The sequence below is a fragment of the Babylonia areolata genome, chromosome 35, assembly GCF_041734735.1.
Source record: "Babylonia areolata isolate BAREFJ2019XMU chromosome 35, ASM4173473v1, whole genome shotgun sequence".
NCBI lineage: Eukaryota > Metazoa > Mollusca > Gastropoda > Neogastropoda > Buccinidae > Babylonia > Babylonia areolata.
Window position 1 is genome coordinate 25,523,305 of NC_134910.1, and position 25,000 is coordinate 25,548,304.

General features: G+C 44.4%; 1 protein-coding gene across 1 annotated transcript in view; it reads left to right on the forward strand.

The window, feature by feature from the left end:
* LOC143278035 (uncharacterized) overlaps nt 1–25,000 on the forward strand; it is a 144,008-nt gene that overhangs the window by 105,600 nt on the left and 13,408 nt on the right. Inside the window, exons 4-6 of the mRNA XM_076583047.1 lie at nt 14,043–14,152; nt 21,053–21,233; nt 23,090–23,170. Of these exons, the coding sequence (XP_076439162.1) occupies nt 14,043–14,152; nt 21,053–21,233; nt 23,090–23,170 (372 nt within the window). The remainder of the gene's footprint in view (nt 1–14,042; nt 14,153–21,052; nt 21,234–23,089; nt 23,171–25,000) is intronic.

The following is a 25,000-nucleotide window of genomic DNA, read 5'->3' on the forward strand; positions in this document are numbered from 1 at the left end:
AAGGGGGGAGGAAGAAAATTTTTTAAGGGAGGAGTAGTTTTAGAGGAAGGAAAGAAGAAAGGGGGAGGAAGAATATTTTTAAGGGAGATGTAGTTTAGAGAGAGGGGGGAAGAAGGGGGAGGGGAGGGAAAATTTTTAAGGTATGTATTTAGAGAAAAGGAGGGAAAAAGGAGGGGAGGGAAAAAAGTTTGAAGGTAGGGGGTATTTTTAAAAAGGGAGGAAAAGGGGGAAAAGAAGAATAGTTTGAAGGTAGGATGTAGTTTAGAGAGAGTGGAGGAAGAAAGAGGAGAGAAGTTTGAAGGTGGGGGTATTTTAAAAGGGGGGAGGAGAAGGAGGAAGAAAAGTTTGAAGGGAGGTGAGTTTTTAAAAGATGGAAAAAGGAGGGGAGGAGGAAAGTTTTGAAGGGAGGTGTAGTTTTGAGAGAGGGGGGGAAAGGGGGAGGAAGAAAAGTTTGAAAGGAGGTTGTTTTGAGGAGGGGGGGAAGAAGGAGGAGGAGAGGGAAAGTTTTAAGGGGGGGGGGATAAAAAAAAGGGAGGGAAAAAGAAAGTTTAAGGTGGTTAGTTAGAGAGGGGGGAAGGAGGAGGGGGAGGGAGAAAGTTTTAATAGGTGAGTTTTGAGAATGGGGGGAAAGGAGGGGGAAAAGGGGAAGGGGAAGGATAAGAAAAGTTTGAAAAAGGGGGTTTAGAGAGGGGGAAAAGGAGGGGAAGAAGAGAAAAGTTTTAAGAGGGGGTTTGGTTAAAAGAGGGGGGGGGGGAGGGGGGAAAAAAAGAAATTTGAAAAGGTTAGGTTAGGAAGAGAGGGAGGGGGAGGAGGAAGAAGAAAAATTTGAAGGGGGTTAGGTAAGAGAGGGGGGGGGGAGGAAAAAAGGGTTTTAGGTTTTGGGTGGGAAAAGAGAGAGGGGAGGGGGGGGGAGGGGGGAAAAAAGGTTTTTAAAGGGTTGGTTTTAGAGAGGGGGGGGGGGGGGGAGGGAAAAAAGGTTTTAAAGGGGGGGGAGTTGGGGAGAGGAGGGGGGGGGAGGGAAAAAGGAAAAATTTGGGGGGGTTGGTTAGAGAGGGGGGGGGGAGGAGGGAAAAAAGTTTGAAGGTAGGGTGAGGAGGAAAAAAGGGGGAAGGAGGGGGAAAGGGGAAAAAAATTTGAAAGGTAGGGGTTTGGGGGAGAAAAAGGGGGGGGGGAGAGAAGGAGGGAAAAAGGAAAAAGGGGGTTTAAGGAGGGTTAGGTTAGAGAGAGGGGGGGGAAGGAAGGGGGAAGAAAAAAAATTTTTAAAGGGGTTTGGTAGAGGAGGGGAGAGGAGGGGAGGAGGAAGAGAAAAAATTTGAAAGGGGGTTAGGTTTGAGAGAGGGGGGGGGAGGGGAAAGGAAAAAGAAAGGGGTTTAATGGGGGTTTTTTAGAGAGAGGGGGGGGGGAAAAAGGGGAAAAGGAGGAGGAGGAGGAAGAAAAAGTTTAAAAGGGTGGTTAAAAGGGGGGGAAAGGAGGGAGGGGAGAAAAGGAGGTTTAAAGGTGAGGGGGGAAAAAAAAAGGGAGGGAAGAGGAAAAGGGGTTAAAAGGAAGGAGAGAGATGGGGAAAAAGGAGGGGAAGGGGGAAAGGGAAAAAGGTTGGGATTTTGTTTGGGGTAAAAGGAAAAAAAAAAAAAAAAAACCCCCCCAAAAATGTTTTAAAAAATTTTTTTTTTTTGGGGGTTTTTTTTGGGGGTTTTTTCCCGGGTTTTTGTTCCCTTGGGGAAAAAATTTTTTTTTGTAGTTTTTTTGGGGGGGGGGGTTTTTTTGTTGGTTTTGGTTGGGGGGAGGGGGGTTTTGGGCTTTGGGTTTTGGTTGGGGGGGGTTGGGGAAGAAAAGGTTTTTTGGGTTTTGGGTTTTTTTGGGAGGAAAGGGTTTTTTTTTTTCCCCCCAAAAAAAATTTATTTAATTTAAAACCCCCCCCCCCCCCCTTTTTTTTTTGAAGTAGGCGGTTTTTTTCCCCCCAAAAAGGGGGGGAAAAAATTTTTTTGGGGGGGGGGGGGGGGGGGGGGGGGGGGGTTTGGGGGGGGAAAAAAAGGGGGGAAAAAAGGAAAAAAAAGGGGGAAGGGTGGGGGGGGGGGGTTTGGAAAGGGGGGGGGAAAAAAGAAAGGGGGGGGGTTTTTGGAAAGAGGGGGAAGGAGGGGGGTGGGGCGGGGGGGGGGTTTTAAAAAAAAGGAAAAAAAAAAAAGGGGGGGGGGGGGGGGGGGGGGAAAAAAAATAAAAAAAGGGGGGGGTTTTTTCCCCAAAAGAAAGGGGAGAGAAAAAAAAGGGGGGGAAAAAAGGGGGGGTTTTTGGGGGAAACAAAAAAAAAAAGGGGAAAAAAGGGGGGGGGGGGAAAAAAAAAAAGGGGGAAAAAAGGGGGGCCCCCCTTTTAAAGGGGAGGTGGATGGGGGGGGAAGGAAAGGAAGGATAAGAAAAGGAGGGCTGGGGGGGGGGGGGAAAAAATGAAAGGGGGGGGGAAAATTTGGGGCGGTTTTTGGGGGAAGTTTTTGGGAAAAAACCCTTTCCTGCTGTCGCTGGCCCCCCATCCCTGGGGGTTTTTTGTTTTTGCGGGCAAAAAAGAAAGAAAATAGCCACCTCCTTCTGGTCCATTAATCTATTTATTTATTTCCCTCCTTTCTGGGTGGGAGGGGGGGAGGGGGGAGGTGGGGGGGGGGAGGTGGCAATGAAGGAATGAAGGAGAAAAGAAGGAAGGAAAGAAGGAGGGAAAGACGAAGGAATGAAGGAAGGAAAGAAGGAGGGGAAAGACGAAGGAATGAAGGAGAAAAGAAGGAAGAAAAGAAAGAGGGAAAAGATGAAGGAATGAGGGAAGGAAAGAAGGAGGGAAAGACGAAGGAATGAAGGAGAAAAGAAGGAAGGAAAGACGAAGGAATGAAGGAGAAAAGAAGGAAGGAAAGAAGGAGGGAAAAGACGAAGGAATGAAGGAGAAAAGAAGGAAGGAAAGAAGGAGGGAAAAGACGAAGGAATGAAGGAGAAAAGAAGGCAGGAAAGAAGGAGGGAAAAGACGAAGGAATGAAGGAGAAAAGAAGGAAGGAAAAGACGAAGGAATGAAGGAGAAAAGAAGGAAGGACAGAAGGAGGGAAAGACGAAGGAATGAAGGAGAAAAGAAGGAAGGAAAGAAGGAGGAATGAAGGAGAAAAGAAAGAAGGAAAGGAGGGAAAAGACGAAGGAATGAAGGAGAAAAGAAGGAAGGAAAAGACGAAGGAATGAAGGAGAAAAGAAGGAAGGAAAGAAGGAGGGAAAAGACGAAGGAATGAAGGAGAAAAGAAGGAAGGAAAAGACGAAGGAATGAAGGAGAAAAGAAGGAAGGAGGGAGATGGGTGGGGGGGGGGGTGAGAACAATCAATATGTAGGTCAGTGTTTTATTGACCCCAGCAATGTTCTTCATCTTCTCTCTGTGAACACCGGGTCTTTTCTGTGCTGCCTATTTCACTGAGTGATTCCCATCACCTTGTGTGTATTTGGGTTTTTTTGTTCACTTGCGATGTGGACAGAGAGACAGACAGAGACAGAGAGAGAGACATAGGCAGAGAATAGATAAAGAGACCAAGAAAGAGACAGAGATACACAGAGAGAGAGAGGGGGGGGGCAGACAGAGAGACAGGGAAAGAGACGGCGAGAGACAGACAGACAAAGACTGAGAGATACAGAGAGAGAAAGAAAGAGACAGAGAGAGAGAGATAGACAGACAGTCAGAGAGAGAGAGAGACAGAGACATAGAGAGAGAATAGATAGAGACCAAGAAAGAGACAGAGATACAGAAAGGCGGACAGAGAGACAGGGACAGAGACAGCGAGAGACAGAGACAGATAGACAGACAAAGACCGAGAGATACACAGAGAGAGAGAGGGTGGGGGGGGGAGAAAGACAGAGACAGAGAGACAGAAAAAGAGACAGACAGACAGACAGACAGACAGAGAGGAAGAATATGACAGAGAAACGAAGGTAGGAAGGAAAAGACGGAAAGCAAGGAACAATGAGAAGGAAGGCAAGAAGGAGAAGAAACAAAGGGAAATAGGAAGGAAGGAAGGGGGGGGTGCAGGAGGAAGGAAAGACGGAAAGAAGCAGGGAAAAGACGAAGGAATGAGGGAGAAAAGAAGAAATGGAGGAAAGAGGGAAAAGACGAAGGAAGGAGGGAAAAGACGAAAAAACGAGGGAGAAAAGAAGGAAGGAAGGAAGGAGGGAAAAAACGAAGGAAGGAGGGAAAAGACGAAGGAATGAGGGAGAAAAGAAGGAAGGAAAGAAGGAGGGGAAAGAAGAAGGAATGAGGGAGAAAAGAAGGAAGGAAAGAAGGAGGGGAAAGACGAAGGAATGAGGGAGAAAAGAAGGAAGGAAAGAAGGAGGGAAAAGACGAAGGAATGAAGGAGAAAAGAAGGAAGGACAGAAGGAGGGAAAAGACGAAGGAATGAAGGAGAAAAGAAGGAAGGAAAGAAGGAGGGAAAAGACGAAGGAATGAAGGAGAAAAGAAGGAAGGACAGAAGGAGGGAAAAGACGAAGGAATGAAGGAGAAAACAAGGAAGGAAAGAAGGAGGGAAAAAACGAAGGAATGAGGGAGAAAAGAAGGAAGGAAGGAAGGAAGGAAGAAGGGAAAAAAACGAAGGAATGAGGGAGAAAAGAAGGAAGGGAGGAGAGAAAAGACGAAAAAACGAGGGAGAAAAGAGGGAATGAGGGAGAAGAGAAGGAATGGAGGAAGGAGGGAAAAGACGAAAAAACGAGGGAGAAAAGAAGGAACGAGGGAGAAAAGAAGGAAGGAAGGAAGGAAAAAACGAAGGAATGAGGGAGAAAAGAAGGAAGGAAGGAGGGAAAAGACGAAAAAACGAGGGAGAAAAGAGGGAATGAGGGAGAAGAGAAGGAATGGAGGAAGGAGGGAAAAGACGAAAAAACGAGGGAGAAAAGAAGGAACGAGGGAGAAAAGAAGGAAGGAAGGAAGGAGGGAAAAGACGAAAAAACGAGGGAGAAAAGAAGGAAGGAAGGAAGGAGGGAAAAAACGAAGGAATGAGGGAGAAAAGAAGGAAGGAAGGAAGGAGGGAAAAAACGAAGGAAGGAGGGAAAAGACGAAAAAACGAGGGAGAAAAGAAGGAAGGAAGGAAGGAGGGAAAAACGAAGGAATGAGGGAGAAAAGAAGGAAGGAGGGAAAAAACGAAGGAATGAGGGAGAAAAGAAGGAAGGAAGGAAGGAGGGAAAAACGAAGGAATGAGGGAGAAAAGAAGGAAGGAAGGAAGGAGGGAAAAAACGAAGGAATGAGGGAGAAAAGAAGGAAGGAAGGAAGGAGGGAAAAACGAAGGAATGAGGGAGAAAAGAAGGAAGGAAGGAAGGAGGGAAAAAAAAAAAGGAATGAGGGAGAAAAGAAGGAAGGGAGGAAGGAAGGAAAAGACGAAAAAACGAGGGAGAAAAGAAGGAATGAGGGAGAAGAGAAGGAATGGAGGAAGGAGGGAAAAGACGAAAAAACGAGGGAGAAAAGAAGGAAGGAGGGAGAAGAGAAGGAAGGAAAGAAGGAGGGAAAAGACGAAGGAATGAGGGAGAAAAGAAGGAAGGAAAGAAAGAGGGAAAAGATGAAGGAATGAGGGAGAAAAGAAGGAAGGAAAGAAGGAAGGGAGGAAGGATGGAAAAGACCTCCCCTCTCTCCCTTTCTCTCCCTCCCCCCCCCTCCCCCCCCCCCCTCTCTCTCTCTCTCTCTCTCCCTCCCCTCCCCTTTCTCCCCCCCCTCTCTCTCTCTCCATCTCTCTCTCCACTCCCTCCCCCCTCTCTCTCTCCCTCCCCTCTCTCCCCCCTCTCTCTCCCTCCCGCTCTCCATCCTCTCTCTCTCTCCCTCTCTCTCTCTCCATCCTCTCTCTCTCTCTCTCTTCCTCCCTCTCTCAATCCTCTCTCACTCCCCCCTCTCTCTCTCCCTCTCCCTCTCTCTCTCTCTCTCTCTCTCTCTCTCTCTCTCTCAACTTGAAGTATTGAAGTATCATGCGTGAAAGGAACACGCCAAATGCGTTCTACCCTGGGGTTTTCCACGTTTGCCCTGGTCTTGGATTGGTTTATGACAAATGCGCTTTTTTTCTTTCTTATTCATTCCAGAAAGAATTACAGAAGGAAGAGAAATAAAGAAGAAAAGGAATGTGAAACTAAAATAAAAAGAAAGAAATATGCACACACTAAAAAAAAGAAAGTTCTACCGATAGAAAGGAAGAAGGAAGGAAGGAAAAATAGACAGAAAGAAGAAAGGAATGAAGAATGAAGGCAGAAACGAAAGAAAGAAGCAAACAAACAAACAGAAATAAGAAAGATCAATCTATCGAAAGAATCGGAGTGTGGGAGTCAAACAGAAAGAAGGCAGGAAGAAGGAAAGAAGGCAATACTGAAGGAAGGAAGGAAGGCAATACTGAAGGAAGGAAGGAAGGAAGGAAGGCAATGCTGAAGGAAGGAAGGAAGGCAATCCTGAAAGAAGGAAGGAAGGCAATACTGAAGGAAGGAAGGAAGGAAGGCAATCCTGAAAGAAGGAAGGAAGGCAATACTGAAGGAAGGAAGGATGGAAGGAAGGCAGTCCTGAAAGAAGGAAGGCAGGCAATCCTGAAAGAAGGAAGGAAGGAAGAAAGGCAATACTGAAAGGAGGAAGGCAATACTGAACGAAGGAAGGAAGGCAATACTGAAGGAAGGAAGGAAGGAAGGAAGGAGGTCAATACTGAAGGAAGGAAGGAAGGAAGGAAGGAAGGAGGTCAATACTGAAGGAAGGAAGGAAGGAGGTCAATACTGAAGGAAGGAAGGAAGGAGGTCAATACTGAAGGAAGGAAGGAAGGAGGTCAATACTGAAGGAAGGAGGTCAATACTGAAGGAAGGAAGGAGGTCAATACTGGAGGAAGGAAGGCAGGAAGGAAGGAAGGAGGTCAATACTGAAGGAAGGAGGTCAATACTGAAGGAAGGAAGGAAGGAGGTCAATACTGAAGGAAGGAAGGCAATACTGAAGGAAGGAAGGAAGGCAGGCAGGAAGGCAATACTGAAGGAAAGATTGAAGGAAGGGAGGAAGGGGGAAGGAAGGCAGGAAGGGGGAAGGAAGGCAATACTGAAGGAAGGAAGGATGGAAGGAAGGAAGGCAATACTGAAGGAAGGAAGGAAGAATGAAGGAAGGAAGGAAGGAAGGAAGGCAATACTGAAGGAAGGAAGGACGAAGGAAGGAAGGCAATACTGAAGGAAGGAAGGAAGGAAGGAAGGAAGGCAATACTGAAGGAAGGAAGGAAGGAAGGAAGGAAGGCAATACTGAAGGAAGGAAGAAGGAAGGAAGGCAATACTGAAGGAAGGAGGAAGGAAGGAAGGCAATACTGAAGGAAGGAAGGAAGAATGAAGGAAGGAAGGAAGGAAGGCATTACTGAAGGAAGAAAGGAAGGAAGGCATTACTGAAGGAAAGAAGGAATGAAGGACAGATAAACGAAATAAATGGATGGGATTCCCACAGGACGAAACAGCCTATTGACTTGTAAAATTGCGTGGCTTGGGAAAAAAAGACAACAAAAATCCCCCCACCTCCCCTCCCCCCCCTCCCCCCCCCCATCACACCCCCACCCCCTCACAAAAAAAAGATGATAGCTTGATTTTCGAGGGAGGGTTACGATGTCGTTTTAGATTTCATTTTTACTGTGTTTTATTTTAGTTTCCTTTTTTTTGTCATTTTATTTTGTTCTGTTTTATTGCATTCTATGTTTTGTTTTGTTTTTATTTTGTCTTATTTTGATATATATTGTGTGTGTATATATATATTTTTTTTAGTTACTTAATCTATTTTAATCCTTTTTTTTCTTCTTCTTCTTCTTTTTTTTCTAATTTCCTTAATGGCCTCCATCTTCTGTCTCTGTCTGTGAAGCTTTGGATACATGTTTTCTATCGTCACTGTCTGTCTGTCTTTCTGATTGCTCTTTCTTTCTTGTATATCTGTGTCTCACAATGCTCTCTCTCTCTCTCTCTCTCTCTCTCTCTCTCTCTCTCTCTCCGTCTCTCTGTCTCCAACTCTCTCCGTCTCTCTGTCTGTCTCTCTGTATGTCTGTCTCTCTGTCTCCAACTCTCTCTCTACGTCTCTCTCTGTGTGTCTATATGTCTCTGTCTCTCTCTCTCTCTCTGTCTGTCTGTTTGTCTCTGTATCCCTGTATGTCTGTCTGTCTTTGTTTCTCTCTCCCTCTCTCTCTCTCTCAAGGATAGAAAGGACACATTGAAAGAATATGCCATGCATAAAATCTTAATCCTTGAACAAAACAAAACAACACACAAAAAAAACAACCAACGATTTGAGTTCTCTCTCTCTCTCTCTCTCTCTCTCTCTCTCTCTCTCTCTCTCTCTCTCTCTCTCTCTCTCTCTCTCTCTCTCTCTCTCCCATCTTTTATTCCCATTTCGAAGTTATGGGTAAAATGACTGGTCTACAGACATAAGGCATTGGAAGGATGAATAACCATAAGTGCATGTTCAGTTCAGTCGAACTGTTTATTCACAACTCTCGCCAAAACAGCCTGTGTTTGGCAGCGCTGGTCACACCATTTTAAATCGAAACAAACTGAAGGTTTTGAAATGTATAAATGCCATCACTGATCTGAATTCAAGGCCTAGTTTCGACATGGTGTTGTGTCCTTTTTCTCCCTCATTCCTTCGTCTTTTCCCTCCTTCTTTCCTTCCTTCTTTTCTCCTTCATTCCTTCGTCTTTTCCCTCCTTCTTTCCTTCCTTCTTTTCTCCTTCATTCCTTCGTCTTTTCCCTCCTTCTTTCCTTCCTTCTTTTCTCCTTCATTCCTTCGTCTTTTCCCCCCTTCTTTCCTTCCTTTTTTCTCCTTCATTCCTTCGTCTTTTCCCTCCTTCTTTCCTTCTTTTCTCCTTCACTCCTTCGTCTTTTCCCTCCTTCTTTCCTTCCTTCTTTTCTCCCTCATTCCTTCGTCTTTTCCCTCCTTCTTTCCTTCCTTCTTTTCTCCCTCATTCCTTCGTCTTTTCCCTCCTTCTTTCATTCCTTCTTTCCTTCCTTCCTTTTCTCCATCATCCCTTCGTTAATACATGCATTAAGGCGGTTGCTATTTTTTAAGGGAGTATATATATATGTATAAGAAATGAAAGAAAACCAAACAGCAATAACAACAACAAACACCAACAATAGGATAACGCTCTCACTATGATTGAATAGACGATTTGGATAAACAGATAAACAGAGAATTGATACAGGAATAAAATAAAATAACACGAAAGGAAATTAAATGAATGAATAAATAAATGAATGGTTGAATAATTTTTTTTAAAATAAAATAGATAAATAAATAAATGAATAAATAAACAAAAAAATAAATAAATAAACGGATTGTTGGGTTACGAATCTCGGCTTCTGGTGGTCCAATAATTATGCATATTTTGTATTGGTTTAAAAACCACGGAATTAGAATTTTCTGTGTTTTTTTGTTTGTTTGTTTTTTGGTGTGTGTGTGTGTGTGTTGTTGTTGTTTTTTTCTGAAGTGGCGACATTTATTTACCAATGTATTTATTCATATATATACGTATGTGAAATATTATTTAATCATTTTTTTTTATATAATATATGCCCTTATTTGTTTTCTGTTTTTGGTTGCTTTCTTCTTTATGGGTTTATTCTCACTCAGTTTTCGGTCTTTACTAATCTATGTAGTTATTGATTCATGTATTTGTGTTCCTTTTTGTCTTCTTCTTCTTCTTCTTCTTCTTCCTCCTCCTCCTCCTCTTCCTCCTCCTTCTTCTTTTTCTCCTTTTCCTCCTCCTCCTCTTCCTCCTCCTTCTTCTCCTCCTCCTTCTACTCCTCCTCTTCCTCCTCCTCCTCCTCTTCCTCCTTCTCCTCCTTTTTCTTCTTCCTTCTTCTTCTTCTTCTTCTTCTCCTCCTCTTCCTCCTCCTTCTTCTCCTCCTCCTTCTCCTTCTCCTCCTCTTCCTCCTCCTCCTCCTCTTCCTCCTCCTCCTCCTCCTCCTTCTTCTTCTTCTTCTTCTCCTCCTCCTCCTCTTCCTCCTCCTCCTCCTCCTCCTTCTTCTTCTTCTTCTTTATAGTTTCTTTGAAGACCTTGTTTCGTGATGTCCCTCCGTGGGGGCTGATGGACTTCTTGAAAGAAGTGAACATTTTAAATCAGATTTGAAGGTTTTAAACTATGGAAGGTTTTTTTATACTTTGAGTGAAAAGTTTAAAGTGGTGACTCGTTTTAATTGGGTTTTTTTTTACCCTTGTAGTAGATATTAACGTGGCGATAGCCTTGAGATGGCCTTAGTGGTCGGCGAGGCTCTAAGCACCATAATTTCATTTCATTTCATTTCTTCTTTATAACCACGAAAACAAAAAGTTATTAATTTTGGTACCCACGCAGAATTGGTCACCAGATTCCTCAATATTTGACGGGTGTGTGTCTCAAAGCCTGCAGGGTTTCTGCAAGTGTTGTTGTTGTTGTTGTTGTTGTTCGTCCATTTTGCAGTGTTGTCAGTCCATTGCTTTTTGTGTTGTTTGTTTGTGTTGCTACTGTTGTTGTCTTGTCTTTCCTTACGTCTCTCTCCCTTTGGAGGGGGAGGGGTGGGGGGGAGGGTTGTTTTAGCCACATTGGATCTTGTAACGAGATCATATCAACGTAAAATTTCGTTTTAATAGTTTCCTTTAACCCTTTCACCACCAAACTCGCATTTATGCACAAGCTAGATAGAGGACCCATGTCACTGAAGGGTGACCAGTGCATGGGTATGTTATCCATGAACCTACTGCTCTTAATGTTCGGTGGTATGACAGGCCATAATTATTTTCTACACATCACGGGGGGAGTCCGTAGAAATTCTCAGACACCATTTGTGTGTGTGTGTGTGTGTGTGTGTGTGTGTGTGTGTGTGTGTTTATAGCACAAGGGAATTTCGCATTCTAAATTGACTGGCAGTAAAAGGGTTAAACAGTTTTGTTATCAAGTAGGACTGTTGAAGTCTCTCTCTCTCTCTCTCTCTCTCTCTCTCTCTCTCTCTCTCTCTCTCTCTCTCTCTCTCTCTCTCTCTCTCTTTCTTTTCTTTTCTTTCTTTCATTGAGGGATAGGCCTTTGTTGATATGATTTTTTTTTTGTTGTTGTGGTTCTTTTTGTGGCTTTTTGTTAGTGTGTTTTTTAGCAGACTGAAAGTTTGAAACAGTGTTCATGCTATAATATAAAGTAACAGATGAAAAAAAAAAATAATAATAATAATAAATCGAAAAAAAAAGAAACAAAACCCAAGCAAGCAGGGAAACCTATATATATTAGATCTTGGGCATGCAACTTAAAAAATAAAAAAAATAAAAAAAATTATACGTCAAAAACGTGCCCTACCGCACCCCCTCCACCCCCCACCTTACCCCCTCCACCACCACTCCCCCTCCCCTCTTCCACTCCCCAAAAACCCTCTCCCCCACACCCACCTCTCCGGATAAAAAAAAACAACAACAAAAACAGTGCTTGAAGAGAGTCACAAAGAATTGTATGCTCCCTGTGGGCCGTCTTAAGAGGGGGAACAGTTCCGTTTCTCTCTCTCTCTCTCTCTCTCTCTCTCTCTCTCTCTCTCTCTCTCTCTCTCTCTCTGTCTCTGTCTCTTTCTCTCTGTCTGTCTCTAGTTCTGTGTCTCTGTCTCTCTCTCTCTCTCTGTCTCTCTCTCTCTCTGTCTCTGTGTGTCTCTGTCTCTCTTTCTGTCTCTGTCTCTCTCTCTCTGTCTGTCTCTGTGTCTCTCTCTCTCTCTTTCTCTGTCTGTCTCTGTCTCTCTCTCTCTCTCTCTCTCTTTCTTTCTCTCTGTCTGTCTCTTTCTCTCTCTTTGTCTCTCTATCTCTGTCTCTCTCTGTGTCTCTGACTGTCTGTCTATCTGTCTGTTTCTGTATGTCTCTGTCTGTCTGTCTGTCTCTCCCCCTCTCTCTCTCTGCGTCTGTGTGTCTGCCTCTGTGTATGTCTGTCTGTCTCTGTCTTCCTCTATCTCCCCCCCCCCACTCTCTCCCTCTCTCTCTATCTATCTATCTCTCCCCCATCTCTCTCTCCCTTTCTCTCTCTCTCTCTCCCTCTCTCTTTCTCTCTCATTCTCTTGCTCTCTGTCTGTCGGTCTGTCTCTCTCGCTCTCACTCTTTTTTTCTTTTCTTTTTTTTTCTTTTTCTTGTCTTTTCTTGTTTGCTTTAGCCTGTCAAGTCCGATTCAACTGGGAAATACATCGGCTCCTTCTGATTCCCCATCAATCGTTGCAAAGTTAGGAAGAATTTACACTGTCCGTATCATAGCAAAAACGAATTTAAAAAAAAAAAAAAAAAAGGTTTATTCCTCTAGATGGAGATATCGCACGCGCGCGCGCGCACACACACACACACACACACACACACACACAGAGGGAGAGAGAGAAAGAGAGAGAAAACAATGACATGTAAGGCTGGCATTAGATGTGGCGTCTTATTATTACTCTTGGGATTTTTTTTTTTCTTTCTTTCTTTTCTTTTCTTTTCTGTCTTTCTTTCTTTCTTTCTTTGTTTCACTCATTCTTTCTTTGTTGTTCTTCTTTTTTTTTCTTTTTTTTAATATTGTTGGTCTTGTTCTTGTTCTCAAGGCCTGACTAAGCGCGTTGGGTTACGCTGCTGGTCAGGCATCTGCTTGGCAGATGTGGTGTAGCGTATATGGATTTGTCCGAACGCAGTGACGCCTCCTTGAGCTACTGAAACTGAAACTGAATTGTTCTTGTTGCCGTTCTTGTTCTTCTACTCTTGTTCTTTTTTTGTTCTGTTATTGATCTTCTTTTTGTATTATATTGTATTGTATTTCTTGTCACAACAGATTTCTCTGTATGAAATTCGGGCTGCTCTCCCCAGGGAGAGCGCGTCGCTACACTGAGAGCGCTACCCCCTTTTTTTTTCCTGCGTGCAGAATTTATTTGTTTGTTGTTTTTTTTGGCTATCGAAGTCAATTTTTCCACAGAATTTCCCCAGGAACAATCCTTTTGTTGCCGTGGGTTCTTTTACGTGCGCTAAGTGCATGCTGCACAGGGGACCTCGGTTTATCGTCCCATCCGAATGACTAGCGTCCAGACAGCCACTCAAGTTCTAGTGGAGGGGGAGAAAATACCGGCGGCTGAGCTGTGACTCGAACCTGCGCGCTCAGATTCTCTCGCTTCCTAGGCGGACGCGTTACCTCTAGGCCATCACTCCACATTCTCGTTTTTGTTTTTGTTCCCCATCCACGCTCAGCAGCACCCCCACACCACCTCCCACACACCACACCCCTAGTTGAATAAATTATCTGTATCCCAGACGAGGCCTCTTTCTCCGTTCGGGATCAAACCAATAATCAAAACAGCGATGGTTTGCATAGAGATGTTGTTTTTTTGTTGGAAATGCACAAACGTTGTTAGAAATGCCAATGAGACACAACTGTCTTAGAAACAGAAAATTATAATTATCCTTGGTAATGGCTGACTTTTTTTTTTTTTTCTTTTTCTTCTTTTTTTGTTGTTGGCCTTTTCAGCTTTGCCACAGTTCTAGCAAGATTTTGCCAAATTGTCTACACACACACACACACACACACACACACACACACACACACATATATATATATATATATATATATATAGATAGATAGATAGATAGATAGATAGATAAATAGATAGATAGATAGATATGCATATATAGAGAGAGAGATAGATAGATATAGATATATGCATATAATGTGTGTGTGTGTATTACGGCTTTATTTTTGTCTGTCTGTCTGCCTGTATGTATGTATGTATGTATGCATGCATGCATGCATGCATGTATGTATGTATGTATGTATGTATGTATGTACTTATCTTAACAGCTGGTAATGTAAACATAGTTGATCATACATGTCCATAAATATTTTGAAAGAAAAACAAACTAAACAGAACATTTTCGCAAGTAAGAATATAAAAAAAAACAGTAACGATACCTTCTTTTAGAGAGGAAAAACAGCAGCAGCAGCAGCAACAACAACAACACTTTTTATCCGTACCCGTATGCATAATACTTATTCCGCATGCTTATCTCACTCTGTGTGTGTGTGTGCGTGTGCGCGCGTGTGTGTCTGTGTGTGTCTGTGTCACAGACGTGGTACGACCAGAGACTGGGATGGAACAGCAGTGACTTCGGAGGGATCAGATCCATACGGATCCCCTGCGACAGGATCTGGCTACCCGACATAGTGCTGTACAACAGGTGAGGGGATCTGGCTACCCGACATAGTGCTGTACAACAGGTGAGAGGATCTGGCTACCCGACATAGTGCTGTACAACAGGTGAGGGGATCTGTCTACCCGACATAATCCTGTACAACAGGTGAGAGGATCTGTCTACCCGACATAGTGCTGTACAACAGGTGAGGGGATCTGTCTACCCGACATAGTGCTGTACAACAGGTGAGGGGATCTGTGTACCCGACATAGTGCTGTACAACAGGTGAGGGGATCTGTCTACCCGACATAGTGCTGTACAACAGGTGAGGGGATCTGTGTACCCGACATAGTGCTGTACAACAGGTGAGAGGATCTCTCTACCCGACATAGTGCTGTACAACAGGTGAGGGGATCTGTGTACCCGACATAGTGCTGTACAACAGGTGAGGGGATCTGTGTACCCGACATAGTGCTGTACAACAGGTGAGAGGATCTGGCTACCCGACATAGTGCTGTACAACAGGTGAGGGGATCTGGCTACCCGACATAGTGCTGTACAACAGGTGAGGGGATCTGTCTACCCGACATAATCCTGTACAACAGGTGAGAGGATCTGTCTACCCGACATAGTGCTGTACAACAGGTGAGGGGATCTGTCTACCCGACATAGTGCTGTACAACAGGTGAGGGGATCTGTGTACCCGACATAGTGCTGTACAACAGGTGAGGGGATCTGTCTACCCGACATAGTGCTGTACAACAGGTGAGGGGATCTGTGTACCCGACATAGTGCTGTACAACAGGTGAGAGGATCTCTCTACCCGACATAGTGCTGTACAACAGGTGAGGGGATCTGTGTACCCGACATAGTGCTGTACAACAGGTGAGGGGATCTGTGTACCCGACATAGTGCTGTACAACAGGTGAGAGGATCTGTCTACCCGGTATAGTGCTGTACAACAGGTGAGAGGATCTGTGTACCCGACATAGTGCTGTACAACAGGTGAGGGGATCTCTCTACCCGACATAGTGCTGTACAACAGGTGAGGGGATCTGTCTACCGGACATAGTGCTGTACAACAGGTGAGGGGATCTGTCTACCCGACATAGTGCTGTACAACAGGTGAGGGGATCTGTGTACCCGACACAGTGCTGTACAACAGGTGAGTGGATCTGTCTACCCGACATAGTGCTGTACAACAGGTGAGAGGATCTGTGTACCCGACATAGTGCTGTACAACAGGTGAGAGGATCTGTGTACCCGACATAGTGCTGTACAACAGGTGAGGGGATCTGTCTACCCGACATAGTGCTGTACAACAGGTGAGGGGATCTGTGTACCCGACATAGTGCTGTACAACAGGTGAGAGGATCTGTGTACCCGACATAGTGCTGTACAACAGGTGAGGGGATCTGTCTACCCGACATAGTGCTGTACAACAGGTGAGGGGATCTGGCTACCCGACATAGTGCTGTACAACAGGTGAGAGGATCTGTCTACCCGACATAGTGCTGTACAACAGGTGAGAGGATCTGTCTACCCGACACAGTGCTGTACAAACAGGTGAGAGGATCTGTCTACCCGACATAATCCTGTACAACAGGTGAGAGGATCTGTGTACCCGACATAGTGCTGTACAACAGGTGAGAGGATCTGTGTACCCGACATAGTGCTGTACAACAGGTGAGAGGATCTGTGTACCCGACACAGTGCTGTACAACAGGTGAGAGGATCTGTGTACCCGACACAGTGTTGTACAACAGGTGAGAGGATCTGTCTACCCGACATAGTGCTGTACAACAGGTGAGGGGATCTGTGTACCCGACATAGTGCTGTACAACAGGTGAGGGGATCTGTGTACCCGACATAGTGCTGTACAACAGGTGAGAGGATCTGTGTACCCGACATAGTGCTGTACAACAGGTGAGAGGATCTGTCTACCCGACATAGTGCTGTACAACAGGTGAGGGGATCTGTCTACCCGGACATAGTGCTGTACAACAGGTGAGAGGATCTGTGTACCCGACACAGTGCTGTACAACAGGTGAGAGGATCTGTCTACCCGGACATAGTGCTGTACAACAGGTGAGAGGATCTGTCTACCCGGACATAGTGCTGTACAACAGGTGAGAGGATCTGTGTACCCGACATAGTGCTGTACAACAGGTGAGGGGATCTGTCTACCCGACACAGTGCTGTACAACAGGTGAGAGGATCTGTCTACCCGGCATAGTGCTGTACAACAGGTGAGGGGATCTGTCTACCCGACATAGTGCTGTACAACAGGTGAGAGGATCTCTCTACCCGACATAGTGCTGTACAACAGGTGAGAGGATCTGTCTACCCGACATAGTGCTGTACAACAGGTGAGAGGATCTGTCTACCCGACATAGTGCTGTACAACAGGTGAGAGGATCTGTCTACCCGACACAGTGCTGTACAACAGGTGAGAGGATCTGTCTACCCGACATAGTGCTGTACAACAGGTGAGGGGATCTGTCTACCCGACATAGTGCTGTACAACAGGTGAGAGGATCTCTCTACCCGACATAGTGCTGTACAACAGGTGAGGGATCTGTCTACCCGACATAGTGCTGTACAAAAGGTGAGAGGATCTGTCTACCCGACATAGTGCTGTACAACAGGTGAGGGGATCTCTCTACCCGACATAGTGCTGTACAACAGGTGAGAGGATCTGTCTACCCGACATAGTGCTGTACAACAGGTGAGAGGATCTGTCTACCCGACATAGTGCTGTACAACAGGTGAGGGGATCTGTCTACCCGACACAGTGCTGTACAACAGGTGAGGGGATCTGTGTACCCGACACAGTGCTGTACAACAGGTGAGAGGATCTGTGTACCCGACATAGTGCTGTACAACAGGTGAGGGGATCTGTCTACCCGACATATTGCTGTACAACAGGTGAGGGGATCTGTCTACCCGGCACAGTGCTGTACGATGTTCAGGATACCCGACGTCACCATAATGATATGCAGGCTTACGCAATGCCTACACGAATGAATAAATGAATAAATAAATAAATAAGTTATTTGCCCCCCCACCCCCCACCCCCACCCCCTACCATCAAATTTGTGCAAAAAAAAAAAAAAGGCAGTGTCACACTCTCACATCCCGTGGGCCCATCACAGCAACATATGAAGTGCATCACAGTCAAAATATACAACAAGGAACCAAGCGTCAGAAGAAATCACGATCACAACTGCATACAAATCAACATAAAGAGCGCACACAGCAATCAGACCACAGCAAACATGTGTAGATCTGGATGGAAAATCTTTACTAAGAAAAATGCAGCACAGAGTGCTGTATAACATCTTAACTCATTCTGCCACATTTCCCCTAAAAGAGGGGAGAGGGGGGGGAGGATGGGGAGGGGGGGGGGGTTCCTCTGCTCGATTCGCGAGCATGAGCAAATAACTTATTTATTTATTTATTTATCTATTCATTCATGTAGTTATCTATTTATTTATTTATTTATTCATCAGAAAAGTGTTGATTAGTTATGAAGCAGTTATGAATTATATGCATGTCTTTTTTTTTTCTTCTTTTTTTTTCTTTTTTTTTTTTTTTGTAATTACGATAGTCAGTCGTGTATGACTATGACCATCAGAACATCAGAGGAGGCAACTGCTGTCCCAACTATCTGGGCTAGAATTTGATTTTAGCGAAAAGTGTTTTGCCCCAAGTTACATCCCCACTCTCTCGGACAAGAGGGTTTTAGGACAGTCAGTCAGTGTTGGGGATGGTTCCCAAAGGCCAACTGGTCAACTACCCCCCCAAGACTGCAGCACTAAGAGCCAGTGAAATCTTGCCTCCTAGTCTTAGAGTCATAGTGGAGTGATGGCCTAGAGGTAACGCGTCCGCATAGGAAGCGAGAGAATCTGAGCGCGCTGGTTCGAATCACGGCTCAGCCGCCCATATTTTCTCCCCCTCCACTAGACCTTGAGTGGTGGTCTGGACGCTAGTCATTCGGATGAGACGATAAACCGAGGTCCCGTGTGCAGCATGCACTTAGCGCACGTAAAAGAACCCACGGCAATAAAAGGGATGTTCCTGGCAAAATTCTGTAGAAAAATCCACGTCAATAGGAAAAACAAATAAAACTGCACGCAGGAAAAATACAAAAAAAATGGGTGGCGCTGTAGTGTAGCGACGCGCTCTCCCTGGGGAGAGTAGCCCGAATTTCACACAGAGAAATCTGTTGTGATAAAAAGAAATACAAAATACAAAATAGTCCTTCACAGAAGACTAAGCTGTAAACAACTTCCCACTGCAATGGAGAAACCATTGATGACACAGCTCTCACGTTTGCCCATCTGTAAGCATTTGTCTGTGATATGAGTTGAGCGATTGGTTGGTCATACATCTCTTACACTGCTGTTGGCTCCACTGTAAGCTTTTGCCAATCTGTGGTATGAGTTGAGCGATGGGTTGGTCATACAGCTCTTACACTGCTGTTGGCTCCACTGTAAGCTTATCTCAATCTGTGGTATGAGTTGAGCGATGGGTTGGTCATACAGCTCTTACACTGCTGTTGGCTCCACTGTAAGCTTTTGTCAATCTGTGATATGAGTTGAGCGATGGGTTGGTCATACAGCTCTTGACACTGCTGTTGGCTCCACTGTAAGCATTTGTCAATCTGTGATATGAGTTGAGCGATGGGTTGGTCATACAGCTCTTACACTGCTGTTGGCTCCACTGTAAGCTTTTGTCAATCTGTGGTAGGAGTTGAGCGATGGGTTGGTCATACAGCTCTTGACACTGCTGTTGGCTCCACTGTAAGCTTATCTCAATCTGTGATATGAGTTGAGCGATGGGTTGGTCATACAGCTCTTACACTGCTGTTGGCTCCACTGTAAGCTTTTGTCAATCTGTGATATGAGTTGAGCGATGGGTTGGTCATACAGCTCTTACACTGCTGTTGGCTCCACTGTAAGCTTTTGTCAATCTGTGGTAGGAGTTGAGCGATGGGTTGGTCATACAGCTCTTACACTGCTGTTGGCTCCACTGTAAGCTTATCTCAATCTGTGGTATGAGTTGAGCGATGGGTTGGTCATACAGCTCTTACACTGCTGTTGGCTCCACTGTAAGCTTATCTCAGTCTGTGGTACGAGTTGAGCGATGGGTTGGTCATACAGCTCTTACACTGCTGTTGGCTCCACTGTAAGCTTTTGCCAGTCTGTGGTATGAGTTGAGCGATGGGTTGGTCATACAGCTTTTACACTGCTGTTGGCTCCACTGTAAGCTTTTGCCAATCTGTGATATGAGTTGAGCGATGGGTTGGTCATACACCTCTTACACTGCTGTTGGCTCCACTGTAAGCTTATCTCAATCTGTGGTATGAGTTGAGCGATGGGTTGGTCATACAGCTCTTACACTGCTGTTGGCTCCACTGTAAGCTTTTGTCAATCTGTGGTATGAGTTGAGCGATGGGTTGGTCATACAGCTTTTACACTGCTGTTGGCTCCACTGTAAGCTTTTGTCAATCTGTGATATAAACTGAGTGTTGGGCTCATTATTGATTGATTGATTATTGATATGGATATTTATATAGCGCCTATCCTCGGTCGGAGACCGAGCTCCAAGCGCTATACAAACACGGGGTCATTTACACAACAGGCTGCCTACCTGGGTAGAGCCGACTGACGGCTGCCATTGGGTGCTCATCATTCGTTTCCTGTGTCATTCAATCAGATTTCAGGCACGCGCACATACACACTTAGACAAACGTGTAACATTTAACATGTATGACGGTTTTGTTTATTTACCCCGGCATGTAAGCAGCCATTCATTCAGTAATTTGTTAACCATCTACTGATCATTTTTCCATTCATTCAGTAATTTATCAACCATCTACTGATCATTTTTCCATTCATTCAGTAATTTATCAGCCATCTACTGATCATTTTTCCATTCATTCAGTAATTTATCAACCATCTACTGATCATTTTTCCATTCATTCAGTAATTTATCAGCCATCTACTGATCATTTTTCCATTCATTCAGTAATTTGTCAGCCATCTACTGATCATTTTTCCATTCATTCAGTAATTTATCAGCCATCTGCTGGTCATTTTTCCATTCATTCAGTAATTTGTCAGCCATCTACTGGTCATTTTTCCATTCATTCAGTAATTTATCAACCATCTAATTTATCAACCATCTACTGATCATTTTTCCATTCATTCAGTAATTCCCATCTACTGATCATTTTTCCTTTCATTCAGTAATTTATCAACCATCTACTGATCATTTTTCCATTCCTTCAGTAATTTATCAGCCATCTACTGATCATTTTTCCATTCATTGAGTAATTTATCAACCATCTAATTTATCAACCATCTACTGATCATTTTTCCATTCCTTCAGTAATTAATCAACCATCTACTGATCATTTTTCCATTCCTTCAGTAATTTATCAACCATCTACTGATCATTTTTCCATTCATTCATTAATATATCAACCATCTACTGATCATTTTTCCATTCATTCAGTAATTTATCAACCATCTACTGATCATTTTTCCATTCCTTCAGTAATTAATCAACCATCTACTGATCATTTTTCCATTCCTTCAGTAATTTATCAACCATCTACTGATCATTTTTCCATTCATTCAGTAATATATCAACCATCTACTGATCATTTTTCCATTCATTCAGTAATTTATCAACCATCTACTGATCATTTTTCCATTCATTCAGTAATTTATCAACCATCTACTGATCATTTTTCCATTCATTCAGTAATTTATCAACCATCTACTGATCATTTTTCCATTCATTCAGTAATTAATCAACCATCTACTGATCATGTTTCCATTCATTCAGTAATTTATCAACCATCTACTGATCATGTTTCCCATTCATTCAGTAATTTATCAGCCATCCACTGATCATGTTCTCAATCCAACACAGCGTTGACGATTACACGTCCGGATACATGCCCAGCCTGGCCATGGTCTACAACGACAGCAAGGTCTTCTGGGGTCCCGTCATTCGCTTCCGCTCCTCCTGCAAGATCGACATCACTTACTTCCCCTTCGACGATCAGGTGTGCAGTCTCAAGCTGGGATCATGGGCCTACAACGGTTTTCAGGTAGACGTTGGTGGATGTTGTCTGGGTGTGGGTAAATGGAGAAGAATCGTTTCTTTTTATTCAGAATCGAACGCTGGATAATACTTGTATATTTTAGTGGGGTTTCACAACAGCTTTTGGGGTGGTCTTTGGTGGATGTTGTCTGAGTGTGGGTAACTGTAGAGGAAGCCATCCTTTTTTTTTAGAAATTTTAGAATCGAACGTCAGATAATACTTGTATATTTTAGTGGGGTTTCACAACAGCTTTTGAGGTGGTCTTTGGTGGATGTTGTCTGAGTGTGGGTAACTGTAGAGAAAGCCTTCCTTTTTTAGAAACTTTAGAATCGAACGTCAGATAATACTTGTATATTTTAGTGGGGTTTCACAACAGCTTTTGGGGTGGTCTTTGGTGGATGTTGTCTGAGTGTGGGTAACTAGAGGAAGCCTTCCTTTTTTTTTAGAAACTTTAGAATCGAACGTCAGATAATACTTGTATATTTTAGTGGGGTTTCACAACAGCTTTTGGGGTGGTCTTTGGTGGATGTTGTCTGAGTGAGGGTAACTGTGGAGGAAGCCTTCCTTTTTTTTAGAAACTTTAGAATCGAACGTCAGATAATACTTGTATATTTTAGTGGGGTTTCACAACAGCTTTTGGGGTGGTCTTTGGTGGATGTTGTCTGAGTGTGGGTAACTGTAGAGGAAGCCTTCCTTTTTTTAGAAACTTTAGAATCGAACGTCAGATAATACTTGTATATTTTAGTGGGGTTTCACAACAGCTTTTGGGGTGGTCTTTGGTGGATGTTGTCTGAGTGAGGGTAACTGTAGAGGAAGCCTTCCTTTTTATTTAGAAACTTTAGAATCGAACGTCAGATAATACTTGTATATTTAGGTGGGGTTTCACAATAGCTTTTGGGGTGGTCTTTGGTGGATGTTGTCTGAGTGTGGGTAACTGTAGAGGAAGCCTTCCTTTTTTTTAGAAACTTTAGAATCGAACGTCAGATAATACTTGTATATTTTAGTGGGGTTTCACAACAGCTTTTGAGGTTGATTGTTTGGAGATGTTCTCTCATTCGTGACGTAAAAGAAAGTTGTATTTTTGTTTTGTTTTGTTTATTTTTTATTGGGTTTTGTTTGCTTGTTTTTTTTGGGTTTTTTGGTTTTTGTTTTGTTGTTGTTGTTGTTGTTTTGTTTTTTGTTGTTGTTGTTGTTGTTGTTTTTGGGGAGGTTATTTGTTTGTTTTTAACTCGGAACTGAACGTTAGATTTCACTTGTATATTTCACTTGGTTTTACCCCCACCTCCCTTCTTCAACAGAACTGATACAAGAAAGTCTTGCTGACACAGGAAAGTCTTGGGTCGCACAGGCTGAGATCGAACTAAGATCACAGCAGCATCAAAGTTGGCTGCCCATCAATTAACAAGCTGCCTTGGTATTACGACTTGTTTCTAAGTGTACGCAAAGTCCACAGGTGAATTCTGAAGGCGAACTGAGCTCTGCTGAAATGGAATCTGAGACAAGGACACAAGACTGAATCCCTCTGCCAATAGTTTCTGTCTCTCTCTGTCTCTCTCTCTCTGTCTCTGTCTCTCTCTCTCTCTCTATTTCTGTCTCTGTCTCGCTATATCTCTGTTTCTCTCTGTCTGTCTCTCTTTGACTCTGTCTCTGTCTCTCTATCTCTCTCTGTCTCTGTCTCTCTCTCTTTCTCTTTCTCTGTCGTTCGCTCGTTCTCTCGCTCTCTCGCCCTCTCTCTCTCCATCGCTCTCTCTCTCTAGCTCTCTCTCATACACAACACACACACACACACACACACACACACACACACACACACACACACACACACACACACAATGTAACCTGTGCACGTGCTGTTTGTGCAGGTGAATGTGTGGAACAGTTCAGACACCATGGACCTCTCCAACCTCGTGGACAACGGGGAATGGGAACTGGTTGGAGTCAAGGTAAGGGACAGGACAGGGCAGGGCAGGGCAGGACAGGACAGGACAGGGCAGGGCAGGGCAGGGCAGGACAGGACAGGGCAGGGCAGGGTAGTGCAGGATACAGCAGGACAGGGCAGGACAGAACATGGCAGAACAAGCACAAGACAAAACAGGACAGGACAGAACATGGCAGAACAAGCACAAAACAAAACAGGACAGGACAGGACAGAACATGGCAGAACAAACACAAGACAAAACAAAACAGGACAGGACAGGACAGAACATGGCAGAACAAGCACAAGACAAAACAAAACAGGACAGGACAGAACATGGCAGAACAAACACAAGACAAAACAAAACAGGACAGGACAGGACAAGACAGAACATGGCAGAACAAGCACAAGACAAAACAAAACAGGACAGGACAGAACATGGCAGAACAAACACAAGACAAAACAAAACAGGACAGAACAAACACAAGACAAAACAAAACAGGACAGGACAGAACATGGCAGAACAAACACAAGACAAAACAAAACAGGACAGAACAGGACAGAACATGGCAGAACAAACACAAGACAAAACAAAACGGGACAGGACAGGACAGGACAGAACATGGCAGAACAAACACAAGACAAAGTGCAACAAGACAGGACAGAGCCGGACAAGACAAAGCAATGGCAAGGCGGGACGAGACAGGACAGGACGAGACAGGACAGGCAAGGACGAGACAGGACAGGACAGGACAGGACAGGACGAGACAGGACAGGACAGGACAGGACGAGACAGGACAGGACAGGACGAGACAGGACAGGACAGGACGAGACAGGACAGGACGAGACAGGACGAGACAGGACAGGACGAGACAGGACAGGACAGGACGAGACAGGACAGGACAGGACGAGACAGGACAGGACAGGACAGGACAGGACGAGACAGGACGAGACAGGACAAGACAGGACAGGACAGGACAGAACGAGACAGGACAGGACAGGACGAGACAGGACAAGACAAGACAGGACAGGACAGGACGAGACAGGACAGGACAGTACAGGACAGGACGAGACAGGACAGGACAGGACAGGACAGAACGAGACAGGACAGGACAGGACAAGACAAGACAGAACAGGACAAGAAAGAGTGAAGAGACAGGACAGAGAAGTAAGGAGACACATAACAGACAGATCAAGGGGCAAGACAAGGCAAGATTTAAAAAAAAAAAACACACAAAAAAACCACGACCTCGTCATTAAAGAGAGTTCAACATAATCCCAGGCGGTTTTGTGTTTGTTGTTTTTTTGTTTTTTTGTTTTTGTTTTTGTTGTTGTTGTTTTTTTTGTTCTTCTTTGTTTAACTCACTCAGTACGGCCAGTCCTCTCTTCTCCTCTACACAGACCCCTCGGATGTCCAGTGGGTGTCTCAATGACCCAACCTTTAGCTTCCGTCGTCAGAATTGTGGTATTCTTTGTCAACATTCACGTCTTCAGTATAAGAGCCTTCCGCCTGCAATATTTTGATGATGGTAATTGGGGTGAAACGCTGTTAACGTCGTCTCTTTCGCCGTTCGTATGGAAAGAGTTAAGGTACTGCCCTCGAGGAGGGTAGCAGACAAACGAGAGCAATAGATAAAGGGTGAAAATAAAATAAAAAATAAACATCGAAAAAGGATGGAGTTCACACTCAAACTTTTTTAAAAGTATGCATACAAACGTCAGAACGAACATTTCCAGCGTTTAGGAGGAAGGTGTTGAGGATGGGAAAGAGGGAGAGAGAGAGGGGGGGGGGGGAGGTGGAGAGAGATAGAGAGAGAGGGAGGGAGGGGGAGGCGGGGTTTGAAGGGACACAGAAGAT